At 46.8% G+C, this 15,843-nt stretch overlaps 1 protein-coding gene across 1 annotated transcript in view; it reads left to right on the forward strand.

Annotated features, from left to right (window-relative positions):
* MYO16 (myosin XVI) overlaps window positions 1-15,843 on the forward strand; it is a 395,654-nt gene that overhangs the window by 184,195 nt on the left and 195,616 nt on the right. The window contains exons 16-19 of the mRNA XM_052650218.1: window positions 7,756-7,867; window positions 10,517-10,634; window positions 11,413-11,484; window positions 12,662-12,803. Coding sequence (XP_052506178.1) covers window positions 7,756-7,867; window positions 10,517-10,634; window positions 11,413-11,484; window positions 12,662-12,803 — 444 coding nt within the window. The remainder of the gene's footprint in view (window positions 1-7,755; window positions 7,868-10,516; window positions 10,635-11,412; window positions 11,485-12,661; window positions 12,804-15,843) is intronic.

Raw genomic sequence — 15,843 nt, forward strand, 5'->3', positions numbered from 1 at the left:
CCAGGCACGGCTGAGAGACTGGCGCCACCGTGTAGGTTGACGCTGGACAATGTGCTGGTTTGATACATTCATACATTGATATATGATGTGGCTCTCGTGCTAGCTGACACCTCCGTCATCTCCCATAACCATCATTTCTGTTTTTGTGGGGATAACTATTAAGGTTCAGCGTCTTAGAGCTCGGATGCGTATAGTGTGCCTTGGCTGACTGATGGGCAGCGCCGCACATCACATCTGCAGGACTCGTTCATCCACCAGCTGCAAGGTTACGGTGCGCTGTGTCGGGCTGGGCTCTGAGAAAGGAGGTGCAGGTGCCCCAGGGGGTATCACGCCCTTGAAGTTCTGCTTCTTCTGCAAAAGGTCATTGTCTGATACTCGGATCAAACCACTGCCACCTTGAATTCCGTCCCCCTTGTCTCAGTGGTGCCATATACCGGGGGATTATCGATTTGCATTTGCCCCTCTACCCATAGGAAATGTCTTCCAGAATCTGTGTTCCTTTATGGCAAAGCATAAGTTATCAATACACACACATACACACCCTTCACTCACACACTCACAGGCGTTTACACACCACAGACACAAACAAGATTTTTGACCCGCCTTAGAAGACACGTTCCTGGAATACTGTTCGTTGTCATGACAGTCAACAGGTCGGAACGAGGAAACAGGTGATTAGAAATAGCACAAGTCAACATTTCTTGTTAGTGGCTTATCTTAAATTTAACTTGTAATGAAAACCTTCAAGAAAAGGTTTTCAAAGCCGAGTGGGATTTTGTACCTTCCAGCCGTAACACCTATTCACCTGGTTTGCTATTATTTTTAATGCGAGTGAAAACAAAGTCATTTGTTTCTTTGGTACAGATATGCTTTTCTCATCCTGGTCTTTAAAAATGAGATTTATAAACTTAGTTGTTCAGAATAAATCACCATCATGCTTTATATAAAAAGCAACAACGGAGAGGGGAGATACCCAAGGAACCTACCCCAAACAAACAGAACTCTTTTCTGGAACTAATAAATGAGTTCATCCAGTCGCAGGCACGTGACTGAGATAGGCATTGCTATATTCCATTAGCGTCCAGGCAGCTAAAGCTCACTAGATCCAAATTCCCCAGTGACTGCCAGGGATCAGCCTTTGAAGACTGAATGAGCTACAGGGCTGCAGAGTGTGTGATCAGCTCACAGACAGTCTTCTGATTGGTTGGTGGTGAAGCAAGCAAGAGCCAACATCAGCAACCTTCTGGTTCCAGCCCGTCTGGGGTCTATATATAGAATAGAATATAGCTGTTGAGGGCAGAATATAGTTTACTTCTCCCAACCGGTGGGGGTTTCAGTATCTGCAAAACAGCTCAAGGACATGGCTAAAGAATAGTCTCTATAGCTCTTGAGGAGGAACTAAAGGTCCTTGGCTTTGTTTAATCATTAATCATTGTTTAATGATTATTGTGTTCAGTTGCTAAGTCGTGTCCAACCAACTCTTCTCAATCCCATGGACTGCAGCATGCCAGACTTCCTTGTCCTTCACTATCTGCTGGAGTAGCTCAAACTCACGTCCGTTGAGTCGGTGATCCCATCCAGCCATCTCATCCCCTGTTGCCCCCTTCTCCTCCTGCCCTCAATCTTTCCCAGCATCACGGTCTTTTCCAATGAGTCCACTCTTCACATCAGGTGATCAAAATACTGGAGCTTCAACTCTAGCATCAGTCATCCCAATAATTATTCGGGGTTGATTTCCTTTAAGATTGCCTGGTTTGATCTTTGCTGTCCAAGGGCCTCTCAAGAGTCTTCTCCAGCACCACAGTTCGAAGACATCAGTTCTTAGGCGCTCTTTGCAAAGCGATCAAGCTATCATAATTTTGTCTTACTTGACTGTTTTCCTCTGTTCCTGCATTTTCTCATTTCTCTGATTAAGTTTATTCTTTGGAATTTGGGGAAGACTTGCCCACAAACAAGAGGCAGGTTCAGGGGCGTCTGTCCCTGGAAGGTCCCGTGGGGTCCTGCTCAGCTACTCCATCGTGTGCCTGTAATACATGTATAGAGTTGAGACAGAATCGAGTAATCATAAACCATCCTATGGAATCTTAAAACCTCGTGAGACTTTGCATTCTGTTTAAAACCCATCCATGTATAATAGTAATTCCACGTCTCGTTTTCCTTCCCCCACGTTTTTAAGCCACTTTGTAACTTGAGGAAGGTGCCTTGTGGTGCTGCTCAGCCTCCCCTCTCCTCCCAGCCCCTCAGAGGAGAGCCGAGAGAGGGGTCGGCACAGGCACAGAGGGTGCTGTCCGGCGGCCAGGTGCTGGCTTGCACATCGTAAACGCGCTTCACTTCCCTCAAATCACAAATGGGCACAGCGATAGCTTTGCCTTTCAGGATCAATCTGAAGACGAATGGAAGTGCTTCCGGAGCCTCCAGGGAAGTGTCTGACACGTGTTTTCAGTTCTCACTGCCTTTCCTTTTGAGTCCAATTAATCAAGCAGTTATCAACCCACCTATTGTTAACACGGTCCAGCCTCCATGTTACCATCTTCTGCTCTGTGGGGAGCAACACCTGGAGCATCCCCGATCTGTCGACTTTCTGAAAATAAGACAGCAGCGGTTCCTGGTTCCACAAATGACACGTTGCTGATGTTTCTGACCACACGTCTCCGTGTTGCCAAGTGTTACTGTCCCGAGTTCTGTACGAGCTAGGAGGAGATGGTAAAAGCAGGCTCTTTGAGCTGTCAGAACATGGTTTTCAAGACATAAAAGATGTCATGGGAGACCCTGAAGGCTGATATTCCAAGATCTGAAAACCGGGAATTGTGTGCCAGCTAAAACCGATGCACCGAGTGAGCTACGAGTTATTATTTGGAGCAAAATGGGGACTGCCGCTGGGGAGAGAGCACCACAGCTCGCTCTGAGAGGCTGCTCCAGAGAGGCACTGGGGAAGGTCCATATATGAGATTTCGGTGCAGGGGGAGCTCGATGCAATCAAGTGCCTACTTTACCAAAGCTTTTCTGCTAGTCACGAGGAGCTGATGTCACCACAAAGGGATTCAGCGCGCTTCAACATCTGAGGAGATATGCGGGGATTGGGATCACGAAATCAGTTCCCGAAAACATCTATCCATCTGAAGATGCCTTCCACCAGTTTCCCTGGAGTGCAGAGTGCCTCCCTCTCCACCCTGAATTCCCCGCGGGGGTGTCGAAGGTCCGCAGCTGCAGCAGTACAGGGTCCGATCTCCGCAGAGGCAGGTGGCAAATGCCCTCCTGGTTGTCGCTGTCCAGTTGCTGACAAAGCCTCTTGGCACGTGCCAACATGTAGTTGACATGTGGAACCGTCAATGAATAGGTGACAGAGTCCGAAGCTACCAGATGAAACACTTGCGCAGATTCGTCCGGGTGGGTCTCAACCACGGTGTTGAGACGGGGGGGAAAGCATCGACGGAGTGTGGCTCGTCTACAGGGACATCAGCCAACCGTGGCCCACAGTCATTCTTACCTCTTTTCAAGTGTTAAAACCACATGGAAACACACATGTGATTGTTAATCTTCAAGTGATTCACACTGGGGGAAAAATGATCAGGAAGTGAAAATTATGATCTCTTTATCTGTTTATTACGTTTATCTATCGGCAAACAGACAAGTATATTTTACAGTTTAAAATATTCTACATGGTTAATAGCGTGTGTTGTAATTTCTCAAAATGTTCCTTATTTCGTTTGACTTAGTTATATATCTTGTTAGAGCTTCATTAATGACCAAGCACACTGAGAAAGCCCTCCACATATGCAAGATACATTTTTTTTTCCAGCAAATGCTCCTATTCTGTGTGTACATTGCAATCTGAGTTTAGAAAGCAGATCACACATAGTGTCTTATTTAATTAACATAAAGTCATCAGGAAGGAGAAATGAATTTTTCTAATTTCTCGTTTAACCTACTTTTATTCCATCTTATAGATAATAAAAGTTTAAAATGTCATCAGAAAGGGTCAGATAGAGCTCTGCTGTGTTCTTGGTTGCAGTGTTTTACCAGGCGTATTTTTCTAGGATTTTTCTGTCCTATGTGACGTTGTTGTTCACTTAGTCATGCCGACTCTTTTGCGACCCCATGGACTGCAGCACACCAGGCTTCCCTGTCCATCACCATCTCCTGGAGCTTGCTGAAACTCCTGCCCTATGTGTGGTTTCATTATTAAATGATTTCAAAGGGAAAAAAAGTACTTTTAATGTCTAAAATGTAGACTTAATTTTTTTTTATTTTCCTGATACTAACCTTCCCATTTTAAGATAGAGTTTGGCTGTTAAGTAAAGATCTATATTTCTAGTGAAATCAACTTTGGCCTTACTGAAAAGCAGAAGGATTATAAAGTTTGTATAGAAGACATTGAGATCTAGTTTTTTGGTTTTTTTTTTTTTTTTTTTTTTTGCGTCGTACTCATACCAACAAGTTTTCTGATTATCGAGGAAAACGCAAACAGTCCTCAAGCATCATTCCTGCCATCAGTCAGCTGCCCTGGAAAACCCCCAATTTTGATCTGGTTTCTCAGGAGCCATTACAGGCTTAATAGCCCTGTCTAAATTACCCAGATTAACTCCAGCGGTTCCTTCTGCCCAGAATTTAACTGCTTCATGGAGTAGGTCAGAGCTGCTGTAAATTCCCACCATAAAGACACACAAAGTGGGAGATGCTGAGGTTTAAAGAAATATTTGAATTCTCCATAGGTGGAGTTTATTAGCTGATTAACTTGCAAGAATGTGGAAAGGAACCCTGGTGTTTTGCACATTTGACTCTGTAATGTTAATGAGAGCTAACTGCCCTTTACGAGATGTCAAGTAACCACTCTGAATGGAATTCTAGCCTATGTTACAAGCAGAAAAGAAAAGATGACACCAGCAAAGATGGATGGAAAACTTCTGCAAGAACAGGGAGAGTTAAGACTGGTTACAGCTTCCGAGAATTTTGTGAATTTTAGGCCAGACGGCTCCGACCATCCTAACTCAACCCCTTGCTAACACGGTTGTCCGTGACCTTTTCCTTTTGGTCCAAGGCCCCAACCCCCAGCTCGCCTATCCTCGGAGAAAGAGAGAGCCCCGCTGAAGCTGGCCAGCAGCTCCCCGGGGTCCTCAGCTGCTTCACTAAACCTCCCGTGTCTCCCTGCTCGGCTCCATGCCTGCTGAGTCACTTCAGTCGTATCTGACTCTCTGTGGCCCTGTGAACTGTAGCCCATCAGGCTCCTCTGTCCATGGGTTTCCCAGGCAAGAATACTGGAGTGGGCTGCCGTTCCCTCCTCAGGGGATCTTCCCGACCCAGGGGTCGAGCCTGCCTCTCCTGTGTGTCCTGCACTGGCAGGTGGGTTCTTTACCACCAGCACCACCTGGGAAGCTCTGCTTGACCACAGTGTCCCTCGTCCACAGCCAGTGGCTCAGATGCTCAGTCCATTCCTCAAGTCCACTTTCCCTCATCATCTAAACCTCAACTACGTTCCGTCCTAGAGAAACTGAGGCCATGAGCAGGTCCCTCTACTCCCTGAGATGTCCGGTGACCGGACGGTATTCATTGCTCAACCCAAATGTGGGGAAGGCAGCGTCCTTCCACTGGGCCGAGGGGCTCCGAGTCCAAACCCTCTCCTTCCTCCTCCACCTCCTTCTCCGTCTTTGCGTCTCCTCCAGTCTTAACGTGCTTCTGCCTCACTGTAAAAGCCTCCCGAGGTCTCCCCACTCCCCACCCCATCTGGTGGGCTGTTTCACGTTGACCCCCATCCCAGCCAAGGTCAAGGGCAAAGAAGGCCTTTCAGACCCCTCGTCCACACCGACAGAGTCTGCACCTGCCTGCCATCTCCCCCACTCCTTGCCCCTACAGTCTCCTCTCCATCAGCTCTGTCTTCATCCGTAAAATGTGGGCGTCTTCTTTACAGGGCGCTTATCCACTCCTGTGATTTTAGCTGTCTTCGTGTTGGTGACTTCCAGGGCTTATTTTCTGGACTTTTCTGAACTTCAGACCCTTATAGCCGATTATTTCCTGGAACACCACATGAATTTCTAGCAAGTAGTTCGAAGTGAACAAACACAGCTATGATAAACTCTGTCTTTCTCTCTCAAGAACGCACTCCTTCTCTTGAGAAGCCCCCCCTTGATTGAATGAGGCCTGCTCCACCCTGCTTCCCCAGACGGAAACTTACAAAGCGTCATTGACGCCTCTCCTCCCACCCACCACGGACCCTGTGAACAGCCAGCCCTCCTCTCGCCCACCTGCCTCTCCATCTCCTTTGCTTCTCTTCACTGTTAGTCTCTCCCTAGACCTGCCGGCTCATTTCTTTGCCTCATCTCTTCCCAGGCCTTCCTCATAGCTCAGTCAGTAAAGAATCTGCCTGCAATGCAGGAGATCCAGGTTGGGAAGATCCCCTGGAGAAGGGAATGGCAACTCACTCCAGCATTCTTGCCTGGAGAATCCCATGGACAGAAGAGCCTGGCGGGCTACAGCCCATGGGGTCACAAAGAGTCACACATGACTGAGCGACTGAACTACTGCAACTGCTAAGGGCTAATTCCAGGCCACCTCATTGGGCTGCAGGGAAATCCCTCCTGCACCGCCAATCTTTCTTTGCTTCAAGACCCTGGGGACAGCCACCACTTCCACGCCACCACGGAAACTTCTGCAGGACGCACAGGGCTCTGGCTCCTTGTCTGGCCTCATCACCCTCGGCCCCTCTCGCCAGAGGCTCCGACTGTGCGGACCTGTGCAAGTTTCCAACATACACACACCACATGTGATCCTGCCTGTGTGCCTTTGCACGTAGTGCCAGTTCTTCCGAGGATCACCTTGGATCTCGGATTTGCCTGGGCGATCCTTACTCAAACGTCAGCTCTTGAAACCGAAGCCTCATCCTGGCCCACAGCCTTTCCCCCTGGTTCCCTTTCTGCACTCCTGCAAACAGGCCAAGGCCTTCTCTGTTGTTCTGCTTCCATGCTGCATCACAGCCGCGCTTTTTCTCTTGTCTCTGTCTGTGGACACACTGTGTTTGTTCTTGAGCCTCCAGGGATAAGCTGTTTGTATCCCGAAGTGTTAGTATTGTGTATTTGGTAGGCGATTCCTTTGTGCTTAGGGCTATCCAGGTGGCTCAGACGGTAAAGAGTCTGCTTGCAATGTGGGAGGACTGGGTTCGATCCCTGGGTCGGGAAGAGCCCCTGGAGAAGGAAATGACAACTCACTCCAGTGTTCTTGCCTGGAGAGTCCCATGGACAGAGGAGCCTGGCGGGCTACAGTCCTTGGGGTCGAAAAGAGTCAGACACGACTGACCAACTAACATGGTCAACTTCTTTAGTCCTTTTTGTTCTTTTTGAACGAAAGGAATAAATCCATGAATTAATCATCCACCTTGTAGTTAAAAGATATTGACGAGAAGAAATCGTAGATTGCTCTCAATTTAAAATCTTGACTACAAATACGAATTACAAAGCATAAGGTAGAATCAGCTAGATTTCTATATGAAATACACAGAGTATTCATGACCTTCTCTGAGGAGGGGAGCCACTCAAGTGAGAACCAAGGGAAACAGTGTAAATACGTTCTGGTACAACAAGAACCTTCCTTTCTTCCTTCCGGAAACAGCATGTGCTCTTACGGACCAAAGCCGTATAAATAACACAGGGACACAGTGTCCAGGTGATGTCCATTATTCTGGAGACCAGACAGGGCTGAAGTGACTTCACCACTGGGGTTTGTTGACGAGCCAAGCCATAAAACTGTGTGGTTTCCTCCTCACAGGTATTTGCACCAGACCCTTAGAGAAGATACATCAACAGCAGAGCGTTCCCTGAACAGGGAGAAATTTGCTGTTTTGAAACAAGCTCTGAATGTAATTGGCTTCAGTAACTTGGTGAGTCATGCAGTTAAATATTCCACTGAGGAAATCAACCCTCTGCTAGTTTGTAAAAGTTATTCATTCAAAAACATTCCTCTGCCTCGTGGAGCTTGCATGCTAGTGGGAGAGAGACGTGAGCAAACATTATGCCCAGGGCCGCAGGGTACCGAGAAGATGGGCTGCCGTCCTCAAGAAGGCGGTTGAGACCTTTTCCCACAGGGAGCACGTGAGCGAAACAGATAAGAACTTCGCACTGGCTGAGTCGAGAAACATGGCAGACGGAAGGAGCTGTCTGCTGCCAAGCACCACTTGGGAGAGTAATCTAATCACTTGATTAAACTATCTTCTTGAACACTATGCTTTTTTTTTTGTCAATTCTTAAAGAATTATCAAATACCTCCAAAGCTGAAACATACTATTTAAAGTGCCTAAGCCCTCTGCTACGCAATGGAAATTTCTGTGATCCCAGGAATGTTCCAGGTTTCACCTGCAGTATGGCAGTCACTGGCCACTTGGGGTTGCTAGGCATGGTGGAGGGGGCTGATGTAGACTCAGGATGTGGATTTTTAACTTTTTTTAAACTTAAAAAAAGAAAAATTCTGATCAATTTAAACTGACATTGTCTTGCGTGGTTACTGTTCACTGAATTGAATAACACAGGTCTAGAGAACAAGAGATGTGAAGCGTGCCCAGCCATTTCAGTCGGGTCCGACTCTGTGCGACCGCATGGACTGTACCCCCTCAGGCTCTCTTGTCCATGGGATTCTCCAGGCCAGAATCCTGGAGTGGGTGGCCATTTCCTCCTCCAGGGGATCTTTCCGACCCAGAAATCGAACCCGCGTCTCCTGCATTGGCAGGCAGATTCTGTACCACTGAGCCACCAAGACCTCGGAAATTCCCACAAATCTCCTTTTCCTATGCATCATCTCTGTGTCCCCAATGTTCAGTATGGGGTCACTTTACATGGCAGCTAGTTCCTCATTAGAAATCAACATAAGACTGCATGGGTAACTGGTATGCCTGTAGGTCGTGAGCCAAGACTTAGTGACAGATTTAATTTTTTTTTTACTCGATAGACATCGATCAATTTGGGTCCCTGTCTTTCCCCTTGGCTCATGGGGCAGCAAGGGGTGGAAGTGGTTGCAGGGCGACAGCAAGGGAGGGGTGGGAGGCGGGGGCTCCCCCTCAGTGGATAGCTCTGGGCCCTTGGCTCCACTCCAGCCTCACCGCATTCAGGGGCGGGAATTCTAGGAACGTGCAGTCACACGGCACTTTGCTCTTTGCTGCTCCGTTTGTTCCATCGCTGTGTTTCCCTCTTTCCCTGACTCCTACCACTTGTACTCTTTGGTCTTCGCATTTGCTACTGGTTTTTTTTTTTTTTTTTAGCTGTTGTTTCTTCTCTTCCCTTCCTCCATTTGTGTCTGCAATCTCTACTCACTTATAGGAAACTAGAATAGAGAGGTGGGTAAGGAATCATTCCACCAAATATCAGCTCCTTGGAAATGGGGCTGTAGAAACCCATGACTGATCCTCAAAGGCAGGGCACACAGACTATGTCTTCCACATAAGGGGCCAAACAGGGCATTTAACAAGCTTTTTGGTTAAAGAAATTCATGCGATTAAACCAGGACCAAACACTGATCATCTTGATCCTCACGTGTGACTGAGATGGTGCCAGGCAGGAAAAGATCCAGTTCGACTGGGAGAAAGGTGCTTCTGGGCTGGCAAGACCCTTGAGTCAGAGCTCCTGAGTGTGGTTCCGGGGGACCTGACCGTGAAGGTGGTCCCCCGACCCCAGCCCTCCCTCACCAGCAAGACGACTGGGGGCTTGCGCCGCTGCCCCCTGCTCGCAGAGCAGCTTGTTAGCATCAGCACATTGTCATGCACCTGAGGGCAGCTTTCACCATCCTGTCACCATCACGGCACGGAACTGCAAGAACCGTGGTGATGGAACAAAGTCTTCCTGTCTGTGTCCAGGAGTGTGTCTCTTTCGGGGCACTGGGAAATTTAATGAGGAGTTACTGGGTTTATTTAAAAACGGGAGAGGGAGCTGTCACACTGGATTTATTTAAAAAACAGGAGAGGGAGATGTCGGGTAGCTTAAGGAGCTTGGAAAATGTTATTCAGACAGGCACAGATCAATAAACTCTGAGGCCCTAATTTGTGATTTGGAGGCTACCAAAAACATGTCTAAGTAACGCTGCAGTCATAGAGGATTATACCTGAAAATAACAGATTATCCTTTTCAATGCGCTCATTTTAAAGCTGTTAATAATAAAACTACCTTGTCCTGAAAGCTGGAAGTTCAGGACGAAATTCACGGATGGCACAGGGGCCACACTGTGTCCAGTCTGTGCCTATAAAGCAAATGAGAATTGTTCTTAGAAAAAACTCTCTCCGGCCAGAGCTTTTCCTGCCCAAATTACCAATTAGGAAACCGGGAATTTATTGGGAATTTTTAAGGTTAACGTTGCTTGCCCTAAATGGGGCGTACCCATTTTCACCATTGATCGTTGGTTCCCTTGTGGGACATTCTGAGTAGGAAAAAAATCACAGCCGTGCATCATTTTTTTTAACCTATTTGGAGGTTTTCCAAAGGATTGGTCTCTGCATCTTTTCTTCCTAAGCAACACCCTTTATCTTCTCTGTTGGTCACCCGAGTAGGAGGTGGAGAACCTATGCGTGATTGTAGCAGCCGTGTTGCACCTCGGGGACGTCGGCTTCACCGCTCTCTCCGAGGCCGACTCCGCGCTGGTGTCTGACCTCCAGCTCCTGGAACAAGGTCAGTGGAATTCACGGACCATCGATGCCTTGACGTGCAGTTCTCCAGGCTGGCCAGTAGATGGAGACACAGTACAGAAAAGTCAGGGGGCTACCCCCACTTTCTGCCAGAGTGGGAATCAGGGAGGGTGGTGGGGAAAACAGAGATCCGCGTGCTTCTTTTGTCTTTCTGGTCGTGTGAATTAGTAAGATGCACGTTGATGTCCCCACGCTGCCCGCCTGAGTAACAGTGTTGGTGCTCTGGCACGTCATTGGGCTTATTTATATCGTTCTGAATATTCTCCACCCCATCCCTCTACCCTGTATATTTGGAGGGCATGCTATTAACTAAACATTTAAACAGAACATAATTACTTCCCTTTAAAGACCTTTCCGAAAAACCTCTCTCCTTTGAAGTGGCCTTGTGAGTCAATCCCAGCTTTTTTTTTTTTTTTTCAAAATAACCTTAAAACCAGATAATGATGGTTGTGGTGACCACCGTTATCTTCACCCCATATCTAGGTGATTTAGCCAGGAATTGGGGAAAAAGCATCCCGGGCTGTTAATAAGGGTGAGGAGGGGGAAAACCCTGCAGCAGCTTAATGCCGGAGCCCCAAGAACTCTTTGACGTTTTAATCAAGCTGTTTCTCTAGTTGCATTTGCCCGTTACAGTGATAATTCAGTTTCTTTGATACACACATATTCTGATGGGTCTGTACACACTTCTCAACTATACAATGCCATGTTCTCACTGTCAATATGTATGTAACTTGATGCTTTCATTACCGCTTTAATTTCAGTGGCTGGAATGCTACAGGTATCTCCGGATGAGCTGGCATCTGCTTTAACCACTGACATCCAGTATTTTAAGGGTAAGTTTTTCTGTACTTTGCCTTCTACCTTTGTGAACATCTCTACGCTTTTGAGAGACCATTCTGATGAGCTGCCTTTTTATAGGTAATGGGTCATTTTAGACATAAAGTCATCAATCCTAGAGGATCTGTTCAGTTAAAACATCAGCTGTGTCTGTGTGTGTGGTAGCAGCCTGCCCTCCTCCTCCTCCTCCTCGGCAAGCACCGTTTTCCCTCCGCTTCATCAGACAGAACAAGAGCTTCTGCCTGCTGGGCACTTGTGAACTGAAGGGGGCTGTAGCAGGTGCTATGAGCACTGGATTTTTCAGTTGGCACACATTGCTAAGGCATGGATTTAGCTCTTTCCATTTTCAGTTCAGTCGCTCAGTCGTGTCCGACTCTGTGACCCCACGGACTGTAGCACACCAGGCCTCCCTGTCCATCACCAACTCCCGGAGCTTGCTCAAACTCATGTCCATCCAGTCGGTGATGCCATCCAACCATCCCCTCCTCTTTCCACTTTAGTGAATGAGAAAACTAAGATTCAAAGAGGCTCGACAAACTTGAGCATCAAATCACTAGTAAATGGTGTGCTTGGAATTAGACTCTGATGCCATCCAACTCACGGGCTTCCCGAGTAGCTCAGTGGTAAAGAAACTGCCTGCCAGTGCGGAAGACACAAGAGATGCAGGTTCGATCCCTGGGTTGGGAAGATCCCCTGGAGAAGGAGATGGCAACTCACTCCAGCATTCCTGCCTGGGAAATCCCGTGGACGGAGGAGCCTGGCGGGCTACAGTCCATGGGGCCACGTGTAGAGTCAGGCGTGACTTGACGAGTGGATACTCGCACACACCAACCCGACTCCCGAGAGCGTCTCTATGGTGTCGGTCTGCACTCAGTATGCAGAGAGGGACTTCCCCAAGCGTCCTTCTCTCACTCGCTGTGGCTCATTGCCTCACCAGCCTGCCTCTGCTGGTTTTGAGGACTCCTCCTCCATTGGTTTTTTTTTTTTTTCTTTTTCTCAAAATCACCGCTATGTGTGTTTGTAATAACTGGCAGGGGCTGCATTTGTCAGTCATAGTATGTGGTAGCATCTTCTGATGTGAGCGGATGTGGAGGGGTAAACAGCCCCGCTCTGCTGGCTTCTGGACAAGGGACAGCCTCGCGCCCACTCACTCTCCCCACCTCGCTCTCCCAGGAGAGGTGATCACGCGGCGGCACACCGTGGCGATGGCTGAGTTCCACCGGGATCTTCTGGCCAAGGCCCTGTACAGCCGTCTGTTCAGCTTCCTGGTGAACGCGGTGAACTGTTGCCTCCGCGGTGACGAGGAGCCTGGCAGGTAGGTGTGATGGACGCCTGCTCACGCATCCTTCCCGCCAGGGCGATTCAACCAGGCACGCTCTTAAAGATGCTTCCTCGTCCAGAGTCACTAAAACATTTCATTTTAGTGAGGTGATTCTACTTTCCGGATTTCAGAGACTATTTTTTAAGGGATTTGAGTCCCTCCTCCCACACACACACCCCCCTGGGTGGATTAATCAATCATGTCTTGTGCATAGAGACGCAAATGCCCTCACTGGGCTGAAGGCATACGTGGCCTTTTGAGCACCCAGAAGTATGAAAAAATGTGTACATCTGGGAAGAGCACAGTTCGGGCATATCTGAAGCCCTGCCGTTTTTTGAGACGCCCATGTCTCTCAGACCCGACTGGATGCTGTGTTTCAGCTCGGTCATCCCTCCTGTTTCCTTCCCTGTTTGGGGGGTTATTTGATGAAGCATCTCTATGGTAACCACGTTGACTCCTGGCCTCAGTCATCTTTAAGCAGTAGCTTTTAGGGGCTGTTTGATCATCTAAAAACGATAGATTCCCCTTGGCACCTTGTCAATGGAAGGCTTTGTTAGTGTTCTCATCACTAATAATGACCTTGGGCAGGGCAGACCACTGGAAGCGAAATTGCGTCCAGGAGTCTATACACGTCTGCTGGTCTTTGAATGCCGCGTCCTGAGGGTTTCTTTGTTGTCCATACAGACTTCACCAAACTCCTGAGAGCCGCTCCTTTTAGAGGGTCCCCGGAAAACATTAGCACGGCCGAATATTAACGGGAAAGTTCTTAAACACACGCAGGCATCTCAGAAGATTCCAAGGGCAAAGGCATACTAAAATTTTTACTAAGATATACACATTTAAACAAACCCAGAGCATTGATCAGCATGTTCCAAATATGGTCTGTGGCCTGAGGGTCACTGTAAGCAGGTAATCCGTAATCTTGGATGTGGTGAAGACTCTGAGTTCTGTCATTATTTCTTACTACCAGTTACTTTGTGATTCCCCTTTAAATATGAAGACGATCCACAGGATAATACTAGTAGGCTGAGACACCCAAATGCGTCTTATGTGCCGTTGTTGGCTGTTCTGCTGAAGCTGACATCGAAACGCTTAATGTGTTTGAGTCCCGCTGCGGGTAAGAACTTTTAGGAAATTCCCATTTGCCATTTAAATCTCATAGAAACTTAGATTATGCAGTTGGAAACACTGACGCAAAGTCTGGATTTTTGACTGCACACACAGGAGAACATAAACCTTGGAAAACACCGCATTTCCCTTTCAGTGGGAGTGCTGCTACTGTGTCAGTGTGCAAGCTTATGATGTAAGTCTCAGCCCTGTGTTTATTTACTAAGAGAATGAATAAGGACAGGGCTTACTGGAAAATTAGAGATAAATTAATGTATCAGAAGTGTGACTTCTAAAAGACAGTGTTCTCATTTGAGTCACAACTCCCCTTTTTTCTTCTTCTCTCTTCCTCCCATGACTCGCCCAGACCTGAGTTTCAATGCAAGTATAATGCATAGAAAGGTTGTATTTGCAGTATTTTTAATTCGTTAAAGTTCATGAAAAGCTTATAGATTAACAGAGCCATTTCCTAAGCCACAGAGAAGTTTCAAAACTTGGATAAACTCGGGATAGACTTTTATTGGTTATGAGTCCTCACCTTTCTAAAAATGTTGTAATTATGTCAGAAAATCTGTATTATCTCTATATATCTGTATCTCCCTGTGGTTAACATGGGCAGGCGTGCTTTATATTAATAGGACATATTTATCACACTATATAATTTTTGTAAAATTAGCAAGAGAGAATAAATATCAATAAGATGTACTCTAACAAGTTGTGAAGGGAAAATAAGTGACAGTTAGGTAGATGACATGTTTGTTCCTAGAATGCTGAGTTCATTTTCTGGATCATAGTAGAATAGGCACATTAATAAGGTTATACATTTTTTAAAAATTCTACTTTTCTACCTCAGTTCCAAATAGGTTTATTATCCTTGTGATTATGAAATGAGATACAGATTCTTCCTAAGGCATAAGGAACAATACTAACTTGCAAATGTTCAAATGATAACTCATGTTTGCATCTCCCATAATTGGACCTATTTCCCAATGTCTGCATTTCATATCCAGGGTTGAATTATCAGTGTTAGATTTTAAGTTTTTTTTTTTTTTTTTTCCTGCACCGACATCGTCAGCAGGGTTTTCGTATTAACATGCCTACTGCAGGGGCACCTGTAAGTTAGAGTCTTGGGGAGGCAGAGAAGGTGTGGAAACTTTGGGAAATTTCTTCAGACATAGAAACTTCTATTTTATTTTCACTCATTTTCATCATGAGTTCTGAATACAGTGGTTTATATATACGGGGACACCTGAGAAATATAACCTGTGGAACAGTCCCTTTTTACCATAGATGTACCTTAACAGGAAGTATTGCTAGATGGAAGGTTATAAGTAGATGAAGTTTAGGAGCTGACTCAGTAGAGAAGCGTTGAAGACATGCTCTGTCCATTCATTCAGTTATTCATTTGTGTCTGCGTGATCTGGAATCCACATTTTTGGAGAGCACACTTTGGCATGCAGATTATAAGACAGTAAATAAACTGAGTTTCAAGCATACATATGGAGATTTTTTTGTTTATCACTGAGCCTTTCAAGTCTTAAAGATGCTTCTATTACATTCTTTTGATATTTTAGTTGAGCTAAACATAAACATGTAAGTATTTATGATTAATTACTTCAGTGAATCATAGAAAATTCGGAGAGCTCTCCAGTTCACTCTGACCCATTTCCCTCCTGAGTTCTCTCGTCTCCAAGCCGGCTCCTCTGGTGAGTGCCTGGTGGTGAGAACTCTGCTTGGTTTCAAGCATCTGCCGCTGCTAAGTCGCTTCAGTCGCGTCCGACTCTGTGCAGCCCCATGGACTGCAGCCCTCCAGGCTCCTCCGTCCATGGGATTCTCCAGGCAAGAGCACTGGAGTGGGGTGCCAGTGCCTTCTCCGTTTCAAGGATCACCCGAGGATAAGAGAGATGGCACACACAGCTGTCAGCAT

This window comes from Budorcas taxicolor, chromosome 12 (assembly GCF_023091745.1).
Source record: "Budorcas taxicolor isolate Tak-1 chromosome 12, Takin1.1, whole genome shotgun sequence".
In the NCBI taxonomy this organism is placed as follows: Eukaryota; Metazoa; Chordata; class Mammalia; order Artiodactyla; family Bovidae; genus Budorcas; species Budorcas taxicolor.